Genomic DNA, 23,061 nt, shown 5'->3' with positions numbered 1-23,061 from the left:
TCATTCATCTTTGTATTCCTAGTACTTAACAAAAGTAGAATAGTCATTGAAAATATGACATTTTTGGAAATTAATCAAGGTCTAGAAAGATTAACCTACTAGTGTCTTTAGTTATTTTTTTTATGACAGTTTTATTGAGATATAATACACATACCATAATATTCACCCTTTTAAAGTGTACAGTTTATTGGTTTTTATTATATACACAGAGTTGTGCAACCATCACTACTATCTGGAGTTCTTTCATTCCCTCCAAAAAGAAACCCCGTGTCTCTTAGCAGTCATTCTCCATTTCTGGGTAGGGACATGCACACACACACACACACACACACACACACACACACAAACACACACACACCACTCAAACTCCTGCTAACCACTAATATATTCTCTGTCTCTATAGATTTGCCTATTCTAGACATTTTATATAAATGGAATCATAGAATATGTGATCATTTGTTACTGGCTTCTGTAGATTAGAGTAATGTTTTCATGGGTCCTCCATTTGTAGCATGTATGAGTACTACTTTTTATTGTCAAATAAGATTCCATTGTATAAATATATTGCATTTTGTTTATCCATTCATCAGTTTACGGACCTTTGTGTTGTTTATACTTTTTAGCAATTAAGAAGAATGCTACTATGAACATGTGTGTACAAGTTTTTGTGTGAGCATATGTTTTTATTTCTCTGGGGTATATATCTAAGAGTGGAATTATTGGGTCATATGGTAACTCTATGTTTAACATTTTGGGAAACTACCAAACTATTTTCCAAAGTGGCTGCACCATTTTAGAATCCCACTAGCAATGGTTCTGGTTCCTCCTCATCCTTGTCAACACTTGCTATTTTCTGTCTTTTTTTAATAGCCATCCTAGTGGGTGGGAAGTGGCATCTCATTGTGATTTTGACTTGCATTTTCTTAATGACTAAAGGTGTTGAGTATTTTTGTTGCGCCATTTTTATATCTTCCTTGGAGAAGTGTCTATTCAACTCCTTTACCTGTTCTTTAAAAAAAGAATTATTTCTTTTTATTGTTCACTTTAAGAGTTCTTTATATATTCTGGATACAAGTCTCCTGTCAGATGATCTGCAAATGTTTTATCCCATTTTGTGGGTTGTCCTTTTAATTTCTTGACGGTATTCTTTAAAACAAAAAGGCTTTAATTTTTATGAAATTAAGGTAATCTATTTTTTTCTTTTGTCAGTTGTGCTTTTGATGTCATATATAAGAAACCATTGCCTAACCCAATGTTCCAGAGATTTACTTCTCTGTTATCTTCTCTGTTTTCTGTTTTCTTTATATTTTTAACTCATATTTAGGTCTGTGATTATTTTGAGTTAATTTTTTTTAATATGATGTGATGTAGAGGTCTAATTTTATTCCATTTGCATATGGCTGTCTAGTTGTCCCAGCACCATTTATTGAAAAGAGTATTCTTTTCCTATTGAATGGTCTCTACACTGTTGTCAAAAGCATTTACTCTTAAAAGCAGAATATATTTATGTCATTTCTCATCTGTTACATCCAGGATAATAAATTTTTACCAGGTACCTAAGTTTTTTCTTCCCTAAATCCCATCTAGATTTTTATACTGTTGAAGATTTATTCCTTTTTTTTCCATTAACAGTCTTTAAACAAATATTTATTGAATGCATACCAAGTGTGTGTGCGTATGTGTGTATGTGAGTGTGTGTGAGAGAGAGAGACCATGTGCGCACATGGAGAATACAACAATACAACAATTCAAGTGAATAAGAACATTCTATTGTAAGGAGACAAATAACAAAAAAGGAAATAAGATGATTTCAGCAAGAAGTGATGTGAAGAAAGTAAAATAGGCCCATGGGACAAAGAATGACAGGGGGAAGTTATACTCTAAAGGATGATCATGGAAGGCCTCTCTGAGAGAAATACTTGACAAGGAGCTAGTCCTGTCCTGCAAAAGTCCTCATCTAGGAATTAAACTGGCATGCTGGAGGAGCAGAAAGAACACCACTAAGCTTAAGTAGGATAGTGAGCAAGCAAGGAGGAGCAGTGTTTCCTGACAAGTCGGAGAGAAAATCAGGAGATCAGGCGTGCCTTTTAAAGGGCCTTGTAAGCATGGTAACGTAGGGGAGGAAAAACTTTACGTTCTACCCTTCTAGTTTCTGCGGCTGGTCTAAGGATTAAATTGGCATAGACAGATTAACAGGAGAAAAAATACAATTTTAATTACATACATACATGAGCTCCACAAAGTTATGATATTCCAAAGGCTGCCAGGTAACTGAGGCTTATATACCATCCTGAGCCTAGAAAAGGGATGGAGAGATCTGGGGCTTCAGAGGCAGAATGCAATTCAAGGGAAGGTGAGAGGAGGAACTGGTTAGTAGACAAGGTTACCCTGCCATGCAGATAAGTCTCTCAGGTGAAAAAGTTGACCCTGATGATAGCTCTTTTCCTGGTATAGTAGATCCCCTTTCTAATGTATTGGGTTGGTCAAAAAGTTCGTTTGGATTTTTCCATAACATCTTAGGAAAAACCTGAACAAACTTTTCTGTTTTTGAGAAAGGCCAGTGAACCTTTTTATTTTTTTTAACACAACTAACTTTTAAACATTTATTTATTTATCTTTGGCTGCGTTGGGTCTTTGTTGCTGTGCACAGGCTTCCTCTAGTTGCGTCGAGCGGGGGCTACTCTTCGTTGCGGTACACGGACTTGATGTTGCAGTGGCTTCTCTTGCTGTGGAGCATGGGCTCTAGGTGTGCAGGTTTCAGTAGTTGTGGCATTTGGGCTCAGTAGTTGTGGCTTGCGGGCTCTAGAGCACAGCGTCAGTAGTTGTGGCACACGGGCTTAGTTGCTCTGTGGCATGTGGGAATCTTCCCAGACCAGGGCTGGAACCCATGTCCCCTGCATTGGCAGGCAGATTCTTAACCACTGCACTACCAGGGAAGTCCCCCGAACGAACTTTTTGGCCAACCCAATATATTTCCCTTACAAAATGGTAACTTCCACTCTGTTTTCAGAACTCCTGTGTCTGAAGTTTCTCAAAGTAATCCTTATGCCAAAGAGACATATTTTGGGGTGGCATATTCTGCTGTCCTTCTGTAAGGAGTTTAGGATGTTGATTTAATTAGAGAAACAAGTGATTAAGATGTTAAGCTAGAGAGAATGTGAGAATAGATTTTACAAGAAGAGTAAAGGTCTCAGTTCAAGAAAGAGGACATTGTGGCCTGGACTAGGATGGTATTAAAAGATAAACTGAGGTATATTAAACATATTAAGAGGGTTTTTTTGGAGCATAAAATGATTCAAATTGGGCAGGGCCAAGCCAGAAATCATTAGAAGCATTTCACCAACAGGAGCTGGGGAAAGACTTCTATAGAGAAAAGGCAGAAGCAAAACAAGGAAATTATTGATAGGCTATAGTTTAAAGCCTAGTTGGCTGTTGTGATTAGTTGTCCTTAGGTTTCAATTTTGCAGCCTTGAAGTATTTACAGGCTTAGATTTTGTGGTCATAGGCTACCCTGGCATCAGTGCCACCTCAGTCTAATGGTCCCCTGATTAATTAGCTTAACAATGGTAATAATGGAAATGCAAGCAGTGGACAGATTTGGGATATATTTTGGTAGTAGATTCACCAAAACTTGGTGATGGATTAGATGTGGTGTAAGAGAAAGAAATTAGAAATAACTTCTATGTTGCTGCTTTCAGCGGCTGTGTAGATGGTAGCAGTGCTTTTTAATGAGGTGAGGAATACTGGAGTGGAGTTTTCAATACAACTATAGCTGAGAAGTAGGTAATTGGATATATGAGTCTTAAGCTCAGGGGAGAAGTCAGGGCTAAAGTCCTTTTTGTTCTAAACTGTCAGATTTTGTAAGATCACCTGGGGAGAGATTATAGCTAAATACCTGAGGCCCTGGTCCAGGAGAGGATATGTCAGAAAATCCCAGAGGAAGTATTTTAAGAAAGAGCAGTGATAAACAGTCACATGCTACTGAGAGAAAGAGTAAAATGAGGACAGAAAATTGGCATGGTGGTGTCCTTTGGTTACCTAGGTGAGTGCTGTTTCAGTAAGTGGCTGAGACAAAAGCACAGTTGAAGTGAGTTGAAGACAGAATGGGAGCACACGGTATTTGTTTTCCTCTGTCTGACTTACTTCACTCTGTATGACAGACTCCAGGTCCATCTACCTCACTACAAATAACTCAGTTTCATTTCTTTTTATGGCTGAGTAATATTCCATTGTATATATGTGCCACAGCTTCTTTATCCATTCATCTGTTGATGGACACTTAATGTTGCTTCCATGTCCTGGCTATTGTAAATAGAGCTGCAAATACCGTATGCTAACACATATATATGGAATCTAAGAAAAAACAAAATGTCATGAAGAGACTAGGGGTAGGACGGGAATAAAACACAGACCTACTAGAGCATGGACTTGAGGATATGGGGAGGGGGAAGGGTAAGCTGTGACGAAGTGAGAGAGTGGCATGGACATATATAAACTACCAAACGTAGGGTGGATAGCTAGTGGGAAGCAGCCACACAGCACAGGGAGATCAGCTCGATGCTTTGTGACTACCTAGAGGGGTGGGATAGGGAGGCTGGGAGGGAGGGAGACGCAAGAGGGAAGAGATATGGGAACATGTATATGTATAACTGACTCACTTTGTTGTAAAGCAGAAACTAACACACCATTGTAAAGCAATTATACTCTAATAAAGATATTTTTTTAAAAAAGACAATGGGAGAATATAAAGCAGAGACTGTGTAGGCCATTCTTTTAAGACATTTTAACTGGGGAGCAGAGAAGCAGCAACTGGAGGGGAACATTAGATGGACAATATTAATGCATATTTATTTACTGATGGGAATAATTCAGTGGTGATGGAGAAGTTGATAATGTCCCATGGAGGTGGTAATTGCTGGACTCAAGTCCTATAAAATGTGAAAGGGGATGTAATCCTGAATACCAATGGAGAAACTAGCCTTAAGAGAAGGGCATTTTCATCCTTTCTGATAGGCAAATAGGTAGAAAGTATGGGTAGGTGCTCAGATACAGATTTGATGATGGGAAGATAAAAGAGTTTTCATCTGTTTACTTCTGAGATAGTAATTGGTATTAGAAGTCTGTTACATTGCTCTGGATTGCAGTAGCCCTGGACATCTTACACATAAATTTATAATTTACAAATTTCCTTGCACTTTCCTTTGTTTAGGAGTGTACTGAAGCATACCAGAAATGGTATGAGTCTATTTCCATTAAGCTTTGTATGATTCCTCACAAATGGAATTAGTCTGTTTTTCTCATGTTCTCAGACATATTTATTCATACCTGGCATGTTATATAATTGGGCTTATTCTGCCTTAAATTATAATTAATTTTGCCTGTCTTTTCCAGAATTAAATTATGAATTCCCTCAAGGAGGAACAACGCTTTTCTTTCTTCCCTCTCCCTCCCGTTCCTCCCCTCTCTCCCTTCCATCTTTCCTGCTTTTTAAATTTTACATGGTATTGCTTCCACCTCTAATCTTTACACGTCTGAATTTCCACACGCCTCTGTAAGCTTCTGGAAGCCAGGAGACTATCTTTTTTTTTTTCAGTTATTGATATCATCTACCCTAAATGAATATAAATGTAACCAAGCCAAAGTTTATTGAAGAATGCTGTAAAGGTGAAGTAATGATCTGTATTATAGTTTAAACTGTCTTGGAACATATTATTCACTGAAAAATAAAAAGGTTTAAAAAGAGACTCCAGTGAAAATAAGTTTTTAAAACTCCTTAAAAAAAAAGTATTTTGACAGTATTTGGAAGACTGACTTGGCTATAGGAGTAGTACAAGCTACAGTAGGCCATGAAAAGACATTATGGACTTTTGTTACTGGATATCTTAGAAAACAGGAAGAACCCTTGTTTTAGGAAAAATCAGTTTTCCTCCCGTCTCCCTCACTCTCACACTCCCACCTACCACACTCGGACATTTCTGACACCAGAGGTGGCAGGGTTTCCCTCATCAAGCAGTTCTGAGACACCAGCTGCGTAAATTGCAACTTAATTCTGACACTGTCTACCTGAAGATAGCATCAAATCCTACAAATTAAAGGCTCAGTCGCACAAGCCTGCCTCCCTCACCCCCCTTCTGGCACCAGTTCCGAGTCCAGGTTACTTGTGCTTCTGACCAATCAGCTATAAATTGAGATTCCACCCACCCCCTCCTTGGGTTTGATTGATTTGCTGAAGCAGCTCACAGGACTCAAGAAAACAGTTTACTTGCTATCTATCAGGCTATTATAAAATGATATGATAAAGGATGAACATCCAGGTGGAAGAAGTGCACAGAGCAAGGCATGTGGGAATGGCGTGGACCTTCCTCACCCCCTCTCTGAGTGTGACATTCTCCCGGCACCTCCCTGTGCCCCACCATCCTGGAAGCTCTTCGAACCGCATGTTGTCGGGATTTTTATGGTGACTTCAGGTAGGCATGGTCAGTTATTAACTCCATTTCCAGCCCCTCTCTCCTCCCTGGAAAATGGAGAATGGGCCTGAAAATTCTAAGCTTCTAATCATTTCTTGGTCTTTCTGGTGATCAGTCCCATCTAGAAGCCCACCAAGAGTCACTGCCCTAGAACAAAAGACATTCCTATCACCTAGGAAATTCCAAGAGATTTTGGAGCTCAGCTGCAGGAACCAGAGTCAAAGATAAAATATGAGAACAAAAGATGCTCCTAGTGTTCTTATCACTTAGGAAATTACAAGGGTTTCAGGAGCTCTGTGCCAGGAACTGGGGCCAGAGACCTATATGTATATATTCATTTCTATTATTTCACACTCCTGTTTCTAGATTTAAATAGGAATATTAAACCATGTAAATTAATGAGTTTCTTACTTGTAAGCCCATTATTCTTATCATCAAAAAGTTACTTACATTTGAGAAGTCTTGAATACAAATACCACCTTAAATTTGGGTAAGGTTTTAAAACATGCACTGTTTTCATATGTATTAATGCATTTGACTTCTGTGTAGTTCTTATTAGTGCTATACTAGCCGCTTACTAAAGAAAGGTAGACAAAACCTGTTCCTTACCCTCAAGAAGATTACAGTCTGATGGATAATAACTAACAATATAAGTAATCATACTAAAGTGTTACCAGTGCCGTAGTACTAGAAGATGTGGGGATAGTGGAGAGACAAAGGAGGGGGAGGTAAGTTCTGTTGGGACAGTCTGAAAGGCTTTTCGTACATGATATAATACTTGAGCAAAAGCTTGGAGAAGGAGTTGGTATCCACAAGGAAGGTGGAGCCAGGAAGGAAGCCCATTCCAGGAAACAGGAACAGCGTGAACTAAGTCACAGAGGCATGCAACAACCTGGCATGTCTGGGGAGCTGTATACAATTTGTTGTACCTGGAACACAGGAGATGGAGCAATAAGGTGGGAAAGCTAGGTAGTTGTTATAATATACAAAGCTTTGTATGCCATACTAAAAAGTATGGATTTTATCCAGTGGAACAGTTGATGATGGTTGCCCAGTAAAATTAGCATTTTAGAAAAATCATCCTGGTAGCAGTATAGAAGAAGAATTAGAGACGAGACGAGAGATGGGGAAACGAATCAGGAGACTATCGCAGCAGTAACACTAACTGTGAAGAAGGAGCGGGCTCAGATGCCAGAGCACCTGATTGACTTGATGAGTGACTCTGTGTGAAGCATGAGGAAGCAGTCCAAGGTGATGCCCATCTGTGTGGCTGGGGCAGCTGGGGGCATGGTGATATCTTTCCCTGAGGAAGTGAACAGCAGGGGAAAGGTTAGTTTGGTTTTGAACTTACCAACCAGAAGAGTTGTATTGGGTTGGCCAAAAGTTCGCGTTTTTTCCATAGGATCGTGCAGAAAAACCCGAACGATCTTTTCGGCCAACCCAGTATATTGAAGAATCATCAGCATAAAAGGCAGATGAAGCAATGAAAACAAACATTACTGCCCGGGATAACCATGTGTTGTTAGGGAAGAAGAGGGCCCAGCAGGTCTAGCAAACAACACCGATAGGCAGTGGCAGGGTCACCAACAGAAAAATGTTTTCCCAGAAACAGGAGAGTTATTGACAATGTCAGCTATCTCAGAGGCCTAAATGAATCTGCTAAATTTGATCATTTGAAGTCCACGACGACTTTAACTTCAGTTTTAGTGTTCTGATGGATAAAAGCCTTGTTGTAGCTGCTTGAAAGTGAATGGTTGAGGTATACGGATAGCAGTTATGTGCTATTTTTCAAGAAATTTAACTTTCAGTGAAGCATAAGGAAGTTAGGGAATCACAGTGAGAATTTGTTTTCTATTTTTGTACTAAAGTAGAAAGATTTATGCTTATAGCCTTTAGACAAACAGCTAGTAGAGAATTTGGAAGTAGAATTTGGAAGAGTTTTAAGGATAGCCCAAGGGGACAGCTGGAGGGATTAGTCTTGAATGGAAAAGTACCTCTTTCTCTGACATTAGGAGAAACAAAAAGGTAAGTGCAAGAGGTATGTTCTTAGAAGTGAGGATTTCGGGGGGTCCAGCACCAAATTTTCTCTCTGGAGTAAGGAAATACACTAAGAGAGAAAGGAGGTAAAGGTTTGTTATTGCAAGATGCATCGAGGTAAATTGGCTTTCCCTAAGGCATATTACTGCTGGATAAGTGGTTTGAACCAGGACTAGATCTTAATTTTGAGCTTCTCACAGAGGAATATATCAGTAATCTTTGAACCACCAGTCCTGGGTATATGTATCAAGGGCTCAAAAAATCTTGATTAAATATTACAGAATAAAACTTTGTTATGACTGATCCCAATTAGAATTCTAGTTTAGTTAATACAGCATTGGTGAACTGATTTGGGGGGAGATTTTCTAGCATGTTACCTCACTGTAAAAATTTCTCTTTAATAGTAACAGTGTTTCTTTCTAATCCCTCACTTCACTGTCCCAACTTGGAAGGAAAATATCTGGGGCCTAGAGATCATGTTGTATTTCTCTTTATGACACCATAGCCAACTCATTTCTTAGGTTTTACTAACCTAGATATCACAGAAATGTAAGCTGCTTTTAGAACTTATATTATGAGATGTTAAGAGACCTACTTCAGATAACTTGAATCTCACTTTAGCTCAAGTTTTCTGTTTAACTTGTTTTGTAATATTGGGATTTTAATTTTTACAACACACATATAACTTGCAACAAAACATTTCCTACATACTGTCTAGGTTTTTGAACTGTCTTCAAATTAAAGTATTATCTGCATTGTTCAAATTTAGTTCAAAAAATAGTTGTCTGGAGGACGTGGGACAAATTTGTTAACATAAGCATATAGACAGTATTAATATCTTTTCTGTTATCATTTAAAACCATTTGAAGTGTCATCACAAGTTGAAACTTTAAAAACAGTTCTTCAGGTGAATATAGCATATAAAGTCAGCTGAAATGATTAGACTTGTAAGTGTGTATGGAAATCAGTGTTATATATCTCCCAGTGGTTTTACAATTTTGTCACTAAAAGGTAAACTATTGCTGGCCTGTTTAGTTTTGTGCATTCAATTTTAGGTTAGAGCAATGACTTTTTTAACACGAAAATTAACCCCCTAATACTAATGCAATACTAATTCTCTAGGGAGAATTAGTATTTGCATATTTTACACAAAACTGTTTACACCCAGAAAGAGTAGGCAAAACAGTTGTGTGATTAACTAGGTAGTTCTAGGTGTTTTTTTTTTTTTTCTTTTTCTCTATTATGAATTTCATTAAATTTTTATGCCTTTCTTTTTACACAGTATGGAGGTATTAAACTGACTTTGGCAGACTGTGGTTTTTGCATGAAGCAAGCAGAAAAGTGTGTTGTAAAAAGAGGATAAATTATTGTAGGGTAGACTATCTTAGCCAACCTTTCTGTTGTTGTAAAATTATGAAGCAATTCTTTTCCACAGCATATATTTCAAAAATAGATATTGCTTCACTGTATTTAATGGTTGTTATTATTTTTCTTCCTTTAAATGAAGTAGTGAATATGTGTAAGCTAGCTTTGAAAATACTTGGAGTTCTAATTTCAAATCACTATAATAATTAACAATTATCCCAGCCTTACAAACTGACTTATCTGCTCTGTTAGGTTGCCACTCATCACTTCATGGACATTCGAATAGTCTCTAAGAAATGTGTCCAGAAAGAGCAAATTATAAAAATGCTTAGGAAAAACATGTAATTGTAGATTATAGTTGGGGTTTTTTTTAACAGCATTTTACTTAAAAAGAGTGACAAGTCTTTCTGTTTGAGTTGAGGCATTTAAGTATCCTCTTCTAGCTTTCTTGGTATCCATTTTTGTTTTAACACAAGTAAATTAAAGCAGAGTGTGTGTGTGTGTGTGTGTGTGTGTGTGTGTGTGTGGTGTCCAGCATACACCTGTTCTTTTGCACCAGCTTTCTTGGTATCCATTTTTGTTTTAACACAAGTAAATTAAAGCAGAGTGTGTGTGTGTGTGTGTGTGTGTGTGTGTGTGTGTGTGTGTGTGGTGTCCAGCATACACCTGTTCTTTTGCACCAGATTTCAAAATGCTTGGTTTGACATGTAGGATAAAAATTTTTAAGAACACAGAAGTAAAACTGAAAAATGATTCTAAAAAGAGAAGTGGATTAAATAGTTAAGTGATAAATATGTCATTTTGTATATAGTACTTCCATTTAAAAGCATAGCATTCTGAAAAATTTACTGCATCTTCTTACTGCATTACATATTTTTAATTACCCTTATGTGTAGTGATGTTAATGATAACTAATATTTATATAGCACTTGATTTGTATAGCACTTTAGGTTCCCTTTTACAACGTACTTTGTTTAATCTGTTTCATATTTAATATGTTATTTAGTGCTTTATGGTTAGCCTATGTGGATAACACTTTATAATACCAGTTCATTGTTACTGCTCTTCAGGCACATTTCCTTTGAAGCATCCGTACTATTTTTATTATCTCCATTTAAAGATGGAAAATGAAGTTCAATGATGTTAGGTGATTGCATTGTTACTTTAGCTGTTGTATCAATATAGTCAACTTTAATTTTGGTCAGTGTTTAATAATGGCTCCTTACAGAATTTTTCTAGCTGGATAATTTTTCTTAGCATTGATGTAGTATTTGACCCCATCTAAGTACTTTGAAAAATATTTTTATTTTTTATAAGATGATACCACAACAGTTTAGGAACCTAGAACTATATTATCATCTGGTCTTAATTGACTTTTTCACCAAATTATCTTTCCTTCAAGAGAAAAACTTAATCTAAGATATACCATTTACTATCACTGTTTGAAAGAAGGGAAGCATTTACAAACATTATGTAAATAATGAGTCAGATAAAGGGCATGTAACCACAGCCCAGTACTATTGTATACATAACACCAATTTTTAAATACTAATACAGTAGAAGTCCTCTGTGTAGTTTTGATTATTGCAAAAAAAAAAAGAGAAAGGAGCTATTTTCATCTACTAATATTTACATACCATAAGCTATGATTTAACAGTTTGTTCATTCACAGATTACTTTTGAAACTGTTTCAGATTTTTTCAAAACTGGATCACATTTTATCATGCTTTTTGAAAGTGATAAAAATAATAAGATAAATGAATGACTTATTAATAATGAGTGACTAGATCACTGCTGAAATCGTTTGAGTTACAAAATGAATTTACTAATTTACTAAACATTTAAAACTTTTTGTGACATGTATTTTTCTACAGTAGCTGTAGTTATAATGTTGCACTTGTTATGCATTTTATTTCTGTGAAACCATTGTTCTCAGACAACTATAGTAGGATTTTTGTGTTGTAGAACATTGTATTTACTTACAGAAATTTTGCTTGTTCGTTATTTTAGTTTTTCTTTGACATTGTCTTAAGAATGAGATTTTTTTGATGCAGTGGAAACTATTTCACTTGGCAAGTTAGGTTGCAGCTGTGTTATCTATGTCACCATGATGTATATAAACATGAGTATTACAGGTGTTTTCTGTGCAGTCTCTGAAAAGGAAGTACCTGCTATTTCAAAAATGCTAAAGAAATGTGGGTGTGAAACATTTTAACCCTTTCTTAATTGAAAGCAGTCAAGGAGTCACTTTTATTTTTCACATTTTTTTGGCATAACTTAAGACCACTCTGAGTTACTAATAAAGTCAATTCCATGCTAAGCAAACTTGTTTTCAAAGTAAGGTAGATTGACTTTCATATAATTACGCTTTCACTACCACTGTATTCCTTCTTTGATAAAAACTATTCTGTAAAACTTTAAAGTTTTGTAAACTCTTAAAAACTCAGCATATAAATCATTACCACTCCTTTTGACACGTGTCCTGGTTTGCATTGTAAGCAAATATTTCTCATCCAGTTTTTGCATCAGTAACCCAGGAAATTACGCTTTCGTTTCTGATTTGCCTTTCCTATTACAGGTTAACAACAATCTCTCATTTACTTCAGTATCAGTCTCCTCACAACAGTCGAAGTCAAAACAATCAAACATGCTGGACGCTCATCAGATGCTGCATCAATTTGGTTTCACTCAAACTGGTGAGCCCCTTTCTTGCTTTGACTGTTCTTTAAATGTTCAGATTCTGTTTTTTAATGGATATCATTTATTTCACTTCAGAAATCTGGCTCATAGCATTGTAACGGTCAGTTTTCACACCTGATGAATTATATTCCAGCATTTTTGCTTTCTAAATTATTTCAAAAGCAAATTTGAATTTGGTAACTTTAATAGTAGACACTCCCAACCTCTATTCTATTGAGCAGATAATAATTTAAAGGTAGCAAAACATGTGAGTTTTAAACATATATAATATGAAATCTGATTCAATTTCCCTTGGGTAAAGGAACCATAGTTTATGGATAATCACATTTTGTAATTCATTTCAAGGAAAGCCCAGATAAAATGCATTTTGTCAGAAACAGAATACATCCTGCCAGTACTATCGTGTTTCTTCAAAATTAGAAAATTAAGAAAATACGCAAAGAAGCTAGTTATTAAAATGTATATCTAATCACAGAGTTGAAATGAACTATACAATTGCAAATTTTTAGGCTAATGTTTTAAATTAATTTGAATAAGGTTTTCAGAGGATATCGAAGAAAAAGCATCTAGGTGCGAAATGTGTAGTTTGGGTATTGAAAGATGACTATTTCTATTCATTAGCTTTAGGTTTATTATGGTATTTTTTCTGCTATAGAAGTCTTTTAGAAAGATGAGACAGCTGAGAATAACAAAACAGTTGTCTTTGACAGAGAGTTGTAAGAAGAAGAAGAAACTTGAGCTTGAAAAGATCAACATACTTTATTTAGAAATTTAGGAACAATATTACTTTTCTACTTTGAAGGTATTTGGAGTTTACATATGCAAGTGATTTTAATAGTGCTACATTTTAATATCGCTGAGTTACGTATTACAGTGGGAAAATACTTGATTTAGGAACTCTTATGTTCAGTCTGGCTGTGCCTTTTATTATCCTTATTACCTGCAAATGTTAGAATCTTCATTTTAAAACTAGAAATGATGTTTTCATTATATATTATTGAAGTTCAAATCATGAAGCACATATGAAAGCACTCTATAAGCATAAGATACTATATGAGTGTAACATACGTATATTGTAAACAGGGTGAGTATGCACATTAGCTTTGAAAATACTTTGAGTTCTAATTTTAAATCACTATAATAGGGCTTCCCTGGTGGCGCAGTGGTTGAGAGTCCACCTGCCGATGCAGGAGACACGGGTTCATGCCCCAGTCTGGGAAGATCCCACATGCCGCGGAGCGGCTGGGCCCGTGAGCCATGGCTGCTGAGCCTGCGCGTACGGAGCCTGTGCTCCACAACGGGAGAAGCCACAACAGTGAGAGGCCTGCGTACCGCAAAAAAAAAAAAAAAAAAAAAAAAAAAAATCACTATAATAATTAACAATTATCCCAAACCTTAGAAATTTTAAATTTCTAGTGTTTCAGATACCACTAGAAGTTAGAGCAATAATTTTGTTTGTTCTAGTGTACAGTGAGGGGCCCTCCGTGGCTGCTCCTGTAGACACATTCTCTGCACCCTAACTTGATACTTGGTTTGCCTTCAGACCATGTCATTTTAATGACTAGGAGGGAGGGAGCCTGTCTCCACCACCTGATCCCTATCTTTCTGCTGAGGTCTAAAATTCTTCTAGGAACAAATCTTTCCTTCCACGTTTCAGGATTAAGGGGATAGAACATAAATGTCTGATTGAGTTAGAAGATTGACTAAAGTTCATTCAAGTAGTGTCTTAAGTTTATCAACCAACAATGTGTAGATAATAGATATAAAATTCTTTTTCTGTAAACGGAAAGAGCAGAGAGGATAGATAGGAAGGCCTTTGAAATGGAAGAGCGATTACCACTGTGACAGATAAAGACTCAAGATAAAGAATAAAAGGAAAGCCCAATATGATAAAGGCAAGCCTTGCAAACTTCACAATTATACGTAGGATTGGCTCCATTTACCTTCAGCTTTCCGTGGCCATGTAGGCCTTGAGTGGGCCTTCTAAATCATGCATGTCCCTTGGTGTGTGCACTATCCCATGAGCATTACCATTAAGCCATGTAATACATGGTAAGAATGCTTTGCTTGATTTTTTGTTATTAATATGCCTGACCTCATTTTAAGGCATATCCTTCCTATAAAATTTATTGAGATATTGCTGTATAGAAAAGTTATAAAAGCAGACTATGTAGTCCTTTGCTAAATGGCCAAATCCATCTTATTCATTAAGAAGCCAATCTTTGTGGAAAAAAATCCTACACTAGGAAACAGGTGAACTAGTTTCTACACCTGACTTCACTTCTGAATGACTTTAGAGTCTTTAGTAATTTCTTCAGGCCTCAGTTTTCTCATCCCTGCAGGTAAATGAGGGCTCTGGATTTGGTGAGTTTCTGTCTTAAAAATTCTGTGAGTCTATTCAATATTTAAACCAGTTTTAAAAGGGGATAAATAGTTAAGTGTTCCTGACTGTACAAATAATTTATTAGAACTGAAATGAAGGACTATGGAAACAATGTAGATAGGATGTTTAAAAATAAAAATCTTATGAAAAGCTATCAGCTTTTGGCTTTGTACAGTATAAAGAAAGACTATTTACACAGAACTAGTCAACATGGGCCCACTGGCCTTCATGCAAGAGGCTGAAGAGGAGGGGTTGCTTTGATATATATTATATATAAGTGAGTTTATATGCTGGAAGACAAGACCCAGAAGTGCGTTTACCGTCTGCTGTGACTTCTGTTGACCTTATTCAAGGTGAGTTCTGGGTAATGGAGACTGCTAGAAAAGTAAGACTTACTTTCTTCCTTGGTTTGTATTCTTCAGAGTTTCTAGAATACTATCTTTTTTCATTCTAATATCATTTTAAGTGGCTACTTTAAGTCCCTTTCTTAAGGATATGGACTAAAATATGGCAGTCTCTGTCCTCAAGGAACTTACAGTCTGGTTGGGAAGACAAATGAGCACGCAACAAATTATGTCAGAGTGTGATAAATTCTAAAATCACAGTATAAACAAAGTGTCACTGAAATATAGAGGGATAGAACAGCTGAGCGATTTCTCATAACTTTACATGTCCACGCAGAACTCTTGCCCCCAAACCGTTCCTCCACTTCCACTTCCCCTGCCCCACACCAAGTCTTTCCACCCAGCACTCCGGCACATGTACCCAGTCATTTGGGTTGAACCAGAAGCCATTCGGGATCCCTCTTCTCCCTCCACTTCCCTGCTTTTACTCCTGTCCCTTAGCTTATTCTCCCCACAGCAGACAATGTGATTCTCTGAAAAATAAATTAGATCCTGTTACTTCCCTGCTTAAAACTCTTAAGTGGGTTTCTGTGGGGGTCAGAATGAGTTCCAGAGTCCTTATAATACCTTCCAAGATCTCACCTCTGTCTTTGTCATCGGCCTCATCAGCAGATGGGGCTGCAGGAGGGCATGCTGAGCCTAGAGGCAGGCAACTAACTAAACAAACAACTGGAAGCAAGCTTGACTTGGCTAGGCAGTGGTTTGAATCTTAGGTTAGCTGGAGGAAATGGTGAGATGGATGTGTTTAGGAAGAACTGAGTTGCAAAGTAGGCTGGGGTCAAACTGTGCCCTACTGAGGAATTCATGTTTTATTCTCTAGGTAAAATAGAGCTATCCAAAGGTATGAGGATGAAAGAGAAATGATAAAATATGTTTCTAAAAAATACAGCTCGTGTCTTAAGTGAGGGATGGGTTAGAGGGGAAAAGAGCTGGCTACAACTCTTATGAGATACTTATTTTAGGAACTGTTCATTAGGCTTTTGCTCTAGGTTCTTAATGAACAAAATAACAAATCAGCTAATTTTATTAAAATTAAAACCATAAATCTTTTCTGAGTAATTTGTATAAGAAAGAAAGTTATAAAATTATATTTGTCAATTATACCTTTATAAAGCTGGGAAAAAAGGACATTTTAATTTTAACATTTTAGGTTAAATTGTAGGTTATAGTTGATAAATGTCTCACCATATGGTGAACATGTTGTACTGTATCTCAAAAGTGTTTCCAAACTTCCTTAGTATAATGAAGAAAATCTATAAAACAACAACAGTAACTTCTATTTGTATCAAAATTTATTTATATACATCTTCATTTGATCCTCAACAAAACCCTCTGAGAAGTAGGGTAAACATTAAAGCCATAGAGTGTAAACTCTTTTGAGAGCTGCTAGAACCTTAAATCTTTGACTGTCCATCCCTTTACCGTGAAACTGAGAAGCAGAAGGGCTGACATGTCAGAGTTCACATAGCTAGTGGCATTTGTATCTAGAGCAAGATCTCCTCGCTCCTAGCTCAGTACTTCTCACCCTCACCGTCCCACGCTGCCTCTGCCTTTGGCTGGAGGGGGGCACTAGTTCAGAAGTGAAGTAGACCCTCAGTGAGGCTATGCCTAGAGCCACTCCTTCATTCGTGGCCTGTTGTACTCCCACTCTGCCCAGAGGTCCCTCTGGCCACAGGCGTGTACTTTGCTTACGAGCATTGGAGGTGTGTGATATATTGCAAAGTAATAACCTGGACAGTACTATTTGGAATAGGGGTAGTTGTTAAAACTGAGGTGTCACGAAGGTATTTTCTAAGAATTAATGAAGTTATCTTTTTATCTGACCTTTAAATATAATTCTGTGTTCACCAGTTATTAGATTTCTTAAAGCCTAGTTCCAGTGAAATTGTGGTATTTAGTCGCCAGTCAAATCAAGAGATTCTCTGCAGAGAAAGTTTGTTCTGAGACAGTTGGTCTGAATCCCAGATCCCGTTCAACCATCTTGAGAGTCCTTATTATTATATCAATAGTAGTAAATTTTAACGTGGATTATTCCGTAATAAATAAAACCAATCACAGTTACAAGGGTGGAAGTTAGAGGAAGTGCTTATCATCTTTGCATGACTACATTTGAAGGACAGCATCATTCATTATTGTGTACTTAGTATATCTTTTCACAGCATTTCACTAAATTTAATTCATATTAATAGGTAAGTAGAGGCGTGCAAAATAAAATGATTCATTTTTATTAATATGACTATTAATGTAATCTTTATATCCTCTTTTAAAATTTATTTATTTATTTATTTTTGGCTGCGTTGGGTCTTCGTTGCTGCGCATGGGCTTTCTCTAGTTACAGTGAGCAGGGGCTACTCTTCGTTGCGGTGTGCGGGCTTCTAATTGAGGTGGCTTCTGTTGTGGCGGAGCTCAGGCTCTAGGTAGGTGTGCGAGCTCAGTAGTTGTGGCACGCGGGCTCAGTAGTTGTGGCACGCGGGCTCTAGAGTGCAGGCTCAGTAGTTGTGGCGCACAGACTTAGTTGCTCCACGGCATGTGGGATCTTCCCGGACGAAACCGTCTCCCCTGCATTGGCAGGCGGATTCTTAACCACTGCGCCACCAAGGAAGTCCTGTATCCTCTTTTTAAATTGTAGACTTGGAGTTTGACGGGGTGGCAGAGTGTGACTTGGTTTTTAAAAGTGATCAATAGCTTCCTTCTTTTCCATATTTTGTTTGCACTCTCCATTAGATCATGTAAACATATATTAATGTTTTTTCCATATCCTAAACAGTCAAGATATTTGACTTAAACAAAATCATAAAATAATTCAGATGTCTTCAGTATTGGTTGAGAGGTCTGTCAAGTTAACTTTTGTGCTTCTACATGTTGGATAATATTTGAAAAATTGTATCTTTCCGTTTCTTTTGCATGTCTTTGCCAAGTATACACTTATTCCCTTGACCAGTTCTTAAAATTAGGAGCTATTTTTCCGGTCAAATTTTAGTTTTATTGTTTTCACAATGTCAGTATTTCTTAAGGTTTCAACTTTTTATGGAGAAGTGCAAAACTTTTTAAATAATGTAACTGAAATCTATTATTTATGTGTCATAATTTCACCAGAGATTCTGTGATATCCTTATATAAACCCATTGTAGAAGGTAGATTACATGTAAGCTGGAAATATGATGGTTCTTATATTTCAAAGGGAGAAAAAGAAAACATTTAGGCAAAAATTAGGTTAGAATAACTCAAACACAGGTGATGGTAAAAGGGGGTTTCCGTTTTAAGGAAGGCAAAGTGAGTTCAAAGACTTTCTCATACTGTAAGAGTTGGCAGAGTTTTCTGTTAGTATTACTTAATGAACTTTAAACTATTAATTGAAAAAGAGTGTTTCATTGAATTCTGATTTCAAACCTCCAAAATTCCGAGACTTCAGTTCAGGTGTGGGATGAAAGGAATTACTTCACTACCAAAGATAATCTACAGAATTAACTGATTATCTGTAGACACATGTCCTTAAATGTGCTTAATGATGCTAACCAACCACTCTTCTGAATTCAGCATTTGTGTGTTTTGGTGAAAAAAGCACTAAACCTGGGGCCAGAAGGCCAGAAGCATTGGGGCTGAGCTCTAATTCTGCCACTTCCCAGCTGTTATCTTGGGTAGTTTCTCTCTTCCAGTACAGTGTCTCTACTCTCTACTTCAGATGAATTTTCTACTTCATAGAATTGTGAGGATGAGATACTTTGAAATCCATAAATACTGTGAGAATAAACAACATGAAATTTTATGGGAGATTCTTTTTATATTATTATTTTTTAAGTTTGAAATCATGCAGTTTGCATTGTGGCCAAAGGAATGGAGGAAATCTTATTTTAAGACATGATTTAATAAACGTGTGAAGTGTTGATGGCAGAAAAAAGAACATGTCAGAGAGGCAAACATGGATTCTCAAAAGAGAATTTTGAGAAGCATGCCAAAAAAGACATTAAGATGAAGTAATTAGAAGACAGGTTTTCAAACAAATATCTCAAATATAAATAATCCACCAGAACCCACTTAACTTTTGAAACTTTGGCTTTCCACATAAGAACTAGCCAACACAAAACCCCTGGAAGTGGGAATGGTTTAATATTTGGATTTTTCTGGACACTGAGAAAAAGACCTTGATCACATGGATTTTTTTCTTTAACACATCACTATTTTATATTCCCTTCCAGAAAGAAGAGAGTTTATTAGATATTTTTTGTTATCAGTCTCTAAAATTGTTGTTTGATTGGTACATTAAAGATATAAGGTGCCATTTTAGTAACCAATATCAGGATTTTACTAAGTAATTCTCCAGTGATCTGAGTTAATCTACTTGTTGAAGGTTGAAACTTATCCTTACTTGTAATAAAAGTGCCTATATTTCCTGAATAATAAATGTCACTTGAATTAGTAAAGTGTGTCTAACCATGTCGATAACTTAAAGTATATTCTACATATTTATCGTTTCCTAATTTAAACATCATTTTTATCAACTCTAGTAAATGTTAATATACTTAATGAATGGTCTTCATGCACAAGGGTATGCAGTTGGTCCCCATTGAGATAAGAAATTTCTTATCATGGACCCCATTGAGATAGGAAATTTCTCCTAACACCCTCTGAGGGGAGAATATAAATGCAAGCATTTCTCCTCATATGAATCTGATGATTTGAATGAACTTAAATTTGTGCACCATTTCCTAGCCATTTATTTTGTAAGAAGTTATTTTATAGAATATTTATATGGTGTATATGGTTCTAACCTTACAATTTTAAACCTTTTCCCTCTATCTGTTAACAGTAAAAAACTTACTTTAAGTTTTTCTTCTTTTTCAGTCACATTTCTGTGTGTGTGTGTTTGTGTGTGTTTTGTTTAAGAACCTACTAAATTTAGTTGTCAAATTATACTGTGACATTTGCCCAGTGTTTTAATTTTTAAAGTAAAGTAATAGTGAAAAATAACAAGAAAGCAACTGAAAACCATAAACTATGAGAAATTAAAATGAGTCTTACTGGGCTTCCCTAGTGGTGCAGTGGTTGGGAGCCCGCCTGCCGATGCAAGGGACATGGGTTCATGCCCCGGTCCAGGAGGATCCCACATGCCACGGAGCGGCTGGGCCCGTGAGCCATGGCCGCTGAGCCTGCACGTCCGGATTCTGTGCTCCACAACGGGAGAGGCCACAACCAACATTGAGAGGCCCACGTACTGCAAAAAAAAAAAAAAAAATGAGTCTTACTGATTTAATGAATATGAAAAGTACATAATTTCATTCTAACATTGCCAGAGTACATGCCAGATCACTGAATTTATATTTTACAGGTATTCTGATGTTTACCTTTTCCAAAGCTTTCCAATTGATGTAATAACAACTACTTAATTTGTCTTTTTTATATTTTAAAGATTTATAGAAGTTATTTGCATATGGCATCTTTTTTTAAAAGATTAAATATGAAATTTCTGAGAGTTTAGGCAAAGTTAAACAGAGCTATTGTAGTATATATGGCTCTAAAATATGAAATCTAATCTCAGAAAGGATTTTCAGCCTCAGACTTGTGTAGCAAGGTATCTAAGCTAACCACTTTTTGTCAGGTATGTGACAGAAATGTAATCATTGCCATGAGTGAGGTTGAGTTTCCTGAAAGGAGTTTCTGTATTTTACTCTTGATGTTAGCATTACTGTTTTTCATGTGGAAACTATGGACTCCTTCTCCTTTCCTTTTTCTAACTAGTCAGTCTCAGAGCCCTCTCATTCCTTTATTCTAAGTCTTTCTTTGTTCCCCAATCATCCATTTGATCTTTATGGTTTCTTTCTTGTCCTGTTTGTTCCTTTTTCCTAGTATCTGAGTTCTGTGGATGTCATTATATCTTCCTAGATCTCTAAGTTCTCTTCTCTGAATTGATATTTCCTCTATGTTCCATTTTTTCATCTGTTAATGTATCCTGTGTTTTTCTTTTATGCCAATGATTTTTCCTTTACATCTGATGATCCTTGGTATATGGTTTTTTTTTAAACGAATGACTGGATACAGATATGGTGTCCTTCTCTCTTCTGTTGTGTAAATAACTGTATAGTCTATTTTGTCACCTGAGCAGAAAGTCTGTTGAGCACTTCATATATATGGCTAAAACATATTAATTGGCAGGCTTATATTTAGGGTAGTAAGCAGGTAAGATAAATGAGTCCACCTGTCAGGCTGTCAGACTAATTGCCAGAAAGAGAATAAGCAGGACAGCAGTATCCACTCTAGAAGTCTTCACTCTGTCCAGATGGTTTGTTCAATATTATTTTTAGAGACAAATGCCACTGACTTTTTTTTTTTTTTTTTGCTTGTGGTTAATGCTCAGCAGCATCCATTTTATGTGGGATCTGCAGCCTATTTGGCCCAAGTGTTTTGCATATGAACCTTCAGTTATTTCTCCTGGATTATGTTTTGTTTTGCTCCCCACCACATATGCTGATTCTGTGTTCACAGCTCCTCTGAGTTTCATTGTCAGATTCTGTATCTATAGCAGCCCACCGTAATGTTTTCAGACAGACGTTTCTAATCCCTTTTCATCTTCTGTAAATTTGTAGAAATTTCTAATCTGTTCTTTCAGGCTTACCAGTGACCTATACACATTGCTGATTCCAATGGTCAATTCTTTGTCCTTATCTTGCTTGACCTGTCAGCAGCATTTGACACATTCGATGGCTTCTTAATACATTGGTTTCTGAGCCACCACATTCTTGGTTTTTTCTCTTATCTCATTAGCTACTGCTCTTCATTCTCCTTTGCTGATTCTTCCTGTTTTCTTCCATGTCTTTTTAGACTGTTCCACTGAAATCTGATCCTCTTTTATTCCCTATACTTCACTTCCTTGATGAACTCATGACTTTAAGTAAAGCCCACACATCAGTGATTCTCAAATATCTGTCTATCTTCAGCCCAGACCTCTTTCCTGAATTCTAGACCAGCACAGTCCAATATGGGAACCTTCAGCCTCATGTGGCAGTTGAATACTTGAAATGTGTCTTGTGTGACTGAGGAACTAAATTTTTAATTTTACTTCATTTTAATTTAAATTTAAATAGCCACTTGTGGCCAGTAGCTATCATATTGGACAGTACAGATCTACAAAATCTACTTTGATGTAAATCTTCATTATCTGACACCAGACAAATCAGGTGTTAAAATATAAAGAATGGATTACCCATTTTTAAAATTAAATACAACTAATGCTATTAATAGTAAAACTTTCCTGAAAGTATTATCCTGAAGATTTCATGGTATTTCATCATCACGATTGTGCATTGATTAACTTTAATGGAGACTCCAGAAGTTTCTTATTTTTCGTATTTAAATTAGTACCACATATTCCTGTAGCACGTAGCCAAGAGGTCAGAGACACCTGAATTTAGATTCAGATTCTGTTTCTTATGCTGTGACCTGGAGCAAGTGATTTCATCTTAGTGACTTGTCATTTGAAAATAGAGGATAGGAAAGTGTTTACTGCAAGTGAAAGTTTTTAAATACCAACCTATGTTTGACTTACAATGCAGTAAGAGTTATAGATAGTATCTTTATGACTATATCCAGAACTATTTTAATCATTGAACCTTTTGATTTTAAATTTACTTAACTTCCCATGAAATTTTAGAAAGAAATCACTATGCTCTTAGAATTAAATTGAGTGTATGTCTTACGTTAAAATCCATAT

At 36.5% G+C, this 23,061-nt stretch overlaps 1 protein-coding gene across 22 annotated transcripts in view; it reads left to right on the top strand.

The window, feature by feature from the left end:
* AHI1 (Abelson helper integration site 1) overlaps positions 1-23,061 on the top strand; it is a 320,407-nt gene that overhangs the window by 77,532 nt on the left and 219,814 nt on the right. For 21 of the 22 annotated variants that reach the window (XR_010836054.1, XR_010836052.1, XR_010836050.1 and 18 more), the window contains one exon: positions 12,448-12,565. Coding sequence is in view for 11 of the 22 variants with exons in the window: in XM_067010849.1 (XP_066866950.1) it covers positions 12,448-12,565 (118 nt within the window). In the remaining 11 variants the exon portion in view is untranslated. Of the gene's footprint in view, positions 1-5,391; positions 5,581-12,447; positions 12,566-23,061 lie in introns of those variants that run through there. The other variant, XM_067010857.1, reaches the window with a different exon arrangement.

This window comes from Kogia breviceps, chromosome 13, assembly GCF_026419965.1.
Source record: "Kogia breviceps isolate mKogBre1 chromosome 13, mKogBre1 haplotype 1, whole genome shotgun sequence".
Taxonomy (NCBI): domain Eukaryota; kingdom Metazoa; phylum Chordata; class Mammalia; order Artiodactyla; family Physeteridae; genus Kogia; species Kogia breviceps.
The sequence above is the reverse complement of the archived record's forward strand: the minus strand, read 5'-3'. Positions and strand labels throughout refer to the sequence as shown.